The 4709-nt window shown below is 43.5% G+C and overlaps 1 protein-coding gene across 1 annotated transcript; it reads right to left on the bottom strand.

The window, feature by feature from the left end:
- Positions 1 to 2138, bottom strand: RPS26 (ribosomal protein S26). Its single transcript, XM_049883531.1, has 4 exons — positions 2120 to 2138; positions 1719 to 1896; positions 674 to 804; positions 1 to 108 (listed from the first exon to the last, which is right to left on the bottom strand). Exons 1-4 carry the CDS (start codon positions 2120 to 2122, stop codon positions 73 to 75), a joined length of 348 nt encoding a protein of 115 aa, XP_049739488.1. The 5' UTR covers positions 2123 to 2138; the 3' UTR covers positions 1 to 72.
- Between the last annotated feature and the right edge of the window lie 2571 nt (positions 2139 to 4709).

Raw genomic sequence — 4709 nt, 5'->3', positions numbered from 1 at the left:
TGTTGTAAAGTATAATCTCCATTTTATTTTCTTTCAGGTTTGTTTTTCTTCAGCCTTTCAGGACTCAAATCCTTACATGGGCTTTGGTGGAGGACGTGGGGCAGCACCCTAAAAGACAAAACAATGAAAGAGTAAATAAAAATGATGGCTCCAAGTCTGCTCCTCCTACCAAGAATGTGGCATCCTCCTATAACTAATAATGTATCTGGGCCATAAACACCAGGAGAGCTGATAAACTTGGAAGCAGACCATATCACATATGAAAACCGATTCTAAAAACTCTTCTTTAGAAGCGTCTCTAATTATGTGGCTTAGGTTTGGGTTCCACCTGCCTTACTAGATCATATCCATAGGCAAGAAACAATTTGATATCGCTTGGCCCTCACTAAGAAGCCCTGGTGATGCAATGGTTAAGCGCTCAGCTGCCAACTGCAAGGTCAGAGATCAAAACCCACCAGCCGCTCTGTGGAAGAAAGATGTGACAGTCTGCTTCCGTACAGATCACAGCCTTGAAAACCCTGTGGGGCAGCTCTACTCTGACCTATGCAGTAGTTGTCAGTTAGAACTAATGCCAAAGGCGACAAACTTGTGGTTTTTTTGGGGGGGTGGGTCATCCTAACTTATCTCTTTATCCATTACCCCTCTGGTTTCCACATCCTTTTAAGATACTCACTGCAGGCCTAAATCGGGGTGGGGGGGTCCTGTCCTTCCGGGCTTCACGAGAACGGTTCCTGACCACCTTGCTGTGAATGGCACAACTCACACAATAATGTAGTTTCACGTACAGCTTGGGAAGCACGTATGCTGGGGAAAAAATTGGAAGTATAAGCACAGGTATTACATCCCCCTTGTGCTTCTCTTTCTTCATTCTATCAGTTAAAACTACACCTAACTTAAGCATCTGGCAGACACATCTATAAAACTTTCTCACCCCCAAAACAACTCTTTACCTTCGGATATTTAAGCAGCTGTGCACAACTATCAGTTTTACTAATGAATAACATGCTCTATTAATCCATTTGTCGCCATGGGAACCAAATCTACACCCTAGGTATAATAAACTAAAATTCCAGTTCTTTCGGCAGTAACACCAGCCGTTACACCTACCCCGGTCCCCTCCTTGTTGCCAAATAAAATAATTGAAGAACATTTACACCAAAAGAGACACTCAAATGCTCTTCGACAACTGAAGAGTCATTTACCAAGTTTTCTAGTTGTTGCTCCCGAGACACTGATACCGATCACTGAGATCTAAAACGTGTTTTGGAATTTCATCTCCTATACAGACGTCAAGGAGCCCTAGTGGCCCAAAGGTAACCAAAAGGTTGGCGGTTTGAAACCACCTATCGGCTCATCGGAAGGAAAGATCTGGCGATCTGCTCCCGTTAAGAATTACAACTTAAAAAACCCTATGGAAGCAGTTCTTCGCTGTCACATAGAGCCGTTAAGTAGGCAATCAACAGCATACAGGACATCACAAACCTGACTCAAACCTCAGAGTAAAAGCTGTGCGCTCTATCGCAAAGGGTTACCCTCTGCCCATCAGCATCACTCCTTTCCGGCAAGGAGCAAAACGACAAACGAGCACAAAGGCTACACTCTTTTCCACCAACCACCACCTTTACAATATACACAAAATAATTGTCTGGGACACTGCAGACACACGCCAACGAACAGAGCCTGCAGAAGAGCAAGACTGAGGAGCCTTGAGCACTTACCGTCGAAGACACTCGCTTCGGAAATGTCTCTGACGGCAGCGGCCTCTACTATGTTTCGAATTACGAACTTCTTAATGGCCTTGTCTTTGGGCACGCAGCGGGCGCAGTTCGTGCAACGAATAGGCTGCACATGGCCGCGGCCCTTTTTGGCACGACCGTTGTTCCTCCTTTTCTTAGTCTGCAGAAAAATGAAAATCTTGATAGTAAAAGGATGCCGCTAACTCAGCCTCGGTCCGCACCGGCAACCCCCAAAAAAGCGCAACTCAGAGCGCGCCCTCCTACAAACCAAGAAACATACACACACTCCGATTGCTCCAGTCCAGGCCTTCAGTGCCCACAATCCCAGAATCTGACCTCAGCCCCGACCCGGATCCCTACGCTCACCACGCGCCACGACCCACCATCTTTGAAAAGAGGACCCGAGAGAGAACCCGGAACCTCTCCCAGCCCTCTTATATAGTGCAAGATCCCTACGCCCACACGAGAAGAATCCTTAGGAGACGGACTCCAAGAACGATATCTCACTATACTCAAGTTTTCTTTGTTAGTCAGTATTTCCGCTGGAATATAGGGTGGAAAGGAGTTTCTACAGCTTATTTATCCGTAGAACAAGGTACTCGTGGAACTATTTTACCAGCCAGCGGAAGAAAATTACAGTTATGCGTTTCCCGGCAAGCATTGCGATGCCCTACCCCGGACGTAATCCTCGGGCTGGCCAGTGTTCTGGTTATCGCGACACTTGGCTCGGAAATTGCTCTTCGAGAGACCGCAAAACGGTCTCCGTATTAGAGGCCGGAGAGGAAGAAGTGTATGGTGGGAATTGTAGTACGAAACCGAGAGGACCCTGGCCCCGGGTCTTTAGATCCAAACGGAGCTACGCCGCCGGGAGACCATCGAATCATTTCTCTGCCAATCCTGCTATTTAGTATGGGATTCAAAAACGAAAGATCTGGTAGGAAACAAAACATTTTGTATATTGCCCCTTCCAGTATGGAGAAAATCCCACAATGGGGGGCCACGGAGAAGTGCATTGATGCTGGTGCTGTTTGTCATTCACCTTTGTTTCCCCGGACCGTGTTAGCACAGTGCCAAGCACTGTGTTAAGCACTTTATAAATATGAACTTATTTAATTCTCAGCAAGCCTATGAGGTAGGTACTGTTATTATCCTCAGTTTAGAGATTGAACAACTGAGGTGCAGAGAAGTTAAATAACTTGCCCAAGGTCACATATAGCTAGTAAGAGGTGTTCTGGCTTCACTATACTATTGTGTCCCTCACCTAACAAATAAATGGTTGAAGATACAGCCTGCACCAGTGACTTAAACCTTTTTGACCCAGACACGTAGTAGAGATATATTTTACATTGATACACAATAACAACAATCAGTACATTCACAAATACACACATACAAAACTGTAACAAGCTTTGTGAAACAGTACTTACCTTTACAACATAAGGTGCACCGGTTCTATTCTTTATTTTAGTGAATGCTGATCAAGACCCACCAAAGTGATTTCACCACTCACTGATGACTCTAGCCCCCATTTGAAACACACTTCCTTATTTATGAGCTCAGTTTACCTCTGAAGAGCCATGAGAAACGCTTGAGCCTTGAGCAGGAGTAGCCATCCATAGGCACCCAACCACCCAATTGTCTCTGAAGTTGGAGAAACAAGTCACATGGGGCCTAGTGTCTGAACACACTAGATTCACCTTCCATCAAACAACACATCATGGCTTCTCTCAACTTGCAACCCACTTTATTGGGGTTAAGATCTATTTTCTGACTTTCATTGACATAAAAGCAACATATTCATGGTCTCTTCCAGGTGAATTTGTTAGTTTTAGTGGGCATGAAAAATGATAGATTCTAGATGGGACTGTCTCCATTGTTCACTTCATCGGAGTCTCATGGAAAACAGAAGACAGACATTATCATAGAATGGCAATGAGTAGACAGGAGAGGTAAAAAAAAAAAAAAAATCAGTTAAAGGGACAGAAGATAGTTAATATTTAAGATAGTACGAAGTTGATGTTCTTACCTTGGCTTTTCTTTGGATTTTTATAGCCTGGAGGTTTCACTGGCTGCATTCTGTGGCATAAAGGGATGGGCATAGGCTTTGGAGTCAGACACATTCTGGTTCTGTCACTTATTAGCTGACGGCCCTTGGACAACCTGTTTATTCTCTCTTAGGCTTTTATTTCTTCACCAGTAATGGCAAGCATTCTTTTGTAGGTTGTTTCTACAATTACATGAATAGTTGGCATAGTGCTTGACATTTATGAGATGCTCAAGAAGTGGTAGAACCTATTATATCACCACTCATGTTACTGTAATGTACACAATGTGTTTTGCACATAGTAGGTCCTCAACAAATGTTTGATGAATCTCTGATTTGGACAAATAGGCAAACTGGGCTGTCTCTTCTATCCTAAAGGTAGGAAAATATCTTCTACTTCCCATTCTAGGCTAAAATTCTTCTGTTTTTTGGTAGCAACAACTTGAGCATTCTTGTCTGGCATCCCTTCAATCTTAGACTTGTTCACCTCCTAAACTGTTTAGTAGCAGGAGGCCCTCCTACCTGCCAGCAGAAAAGCAAGGTAAAGGATGACTGCAAAAACCAGGGGTGTTAAATTACTCATGTTTATTTATAACAGACCTTCAGCCAGTACAGTACAAAACTTACAGTAGTATATCTCCATTACACAAATATTTACTTACAATATATTACATATACAAAATGCTTTGCAATAAGTTTCAAAAGCTAGTTTAACTCCCCTAGTCAAAGGAGAAAAACTCTTTAAAAAAAAGGGAGGGGACACTAGAGGAAGAGGGGAGGAGGTGAAGGGGTAAGGATCAAAGGAGACACCAAGCTTAGGCTACAAAGGAAACCCTGGGAGAGAGGGAGAAGAGAGGTGGTATTGCACTTGCTTCTGTGTTTATTTTTTTCTCTTTTTGTTCTTCGTAACTTCTGATTAAAAATATATA

The sequence above is a fragment of the Elephas maximus genome, chromosome 4 (genome assembly GCF_024166365.1).
Source record: "Elephas maximus indicus isolate mEleMax1 chromosome 4, mEleMax1 primary haplotype, whole genome shotgun sequence".
NCBI lineage: Eukaryota > Metazoa > Chordata > Mammalia > Proboscidea > Elephantidae > Elephas > Elephas maximus.
This window is presented reverse-complemented; position numbering and strand designations above follow the sequence as displayed.

Excerpts from the sequence above, each read along its gene's own strand:
- RPS26 (XM_049883531.1), bottom strand. Across the intron at positions 805-1,718 it reads CGAAGCGAGTGTCTTCGACG|CATACGTGCTTCCCAAGCTG; the intron begins GTAAGTGCTCAA and ends TTTTTTCCCCAG. Across the intron at positions 109-673 it reads CACCCCGATTTAGGCCTGCA|GGTGCTGCCCCACGTCCTCC; the intron begins GTGAGTATCTTA and ends TTTGTCTTTTAG.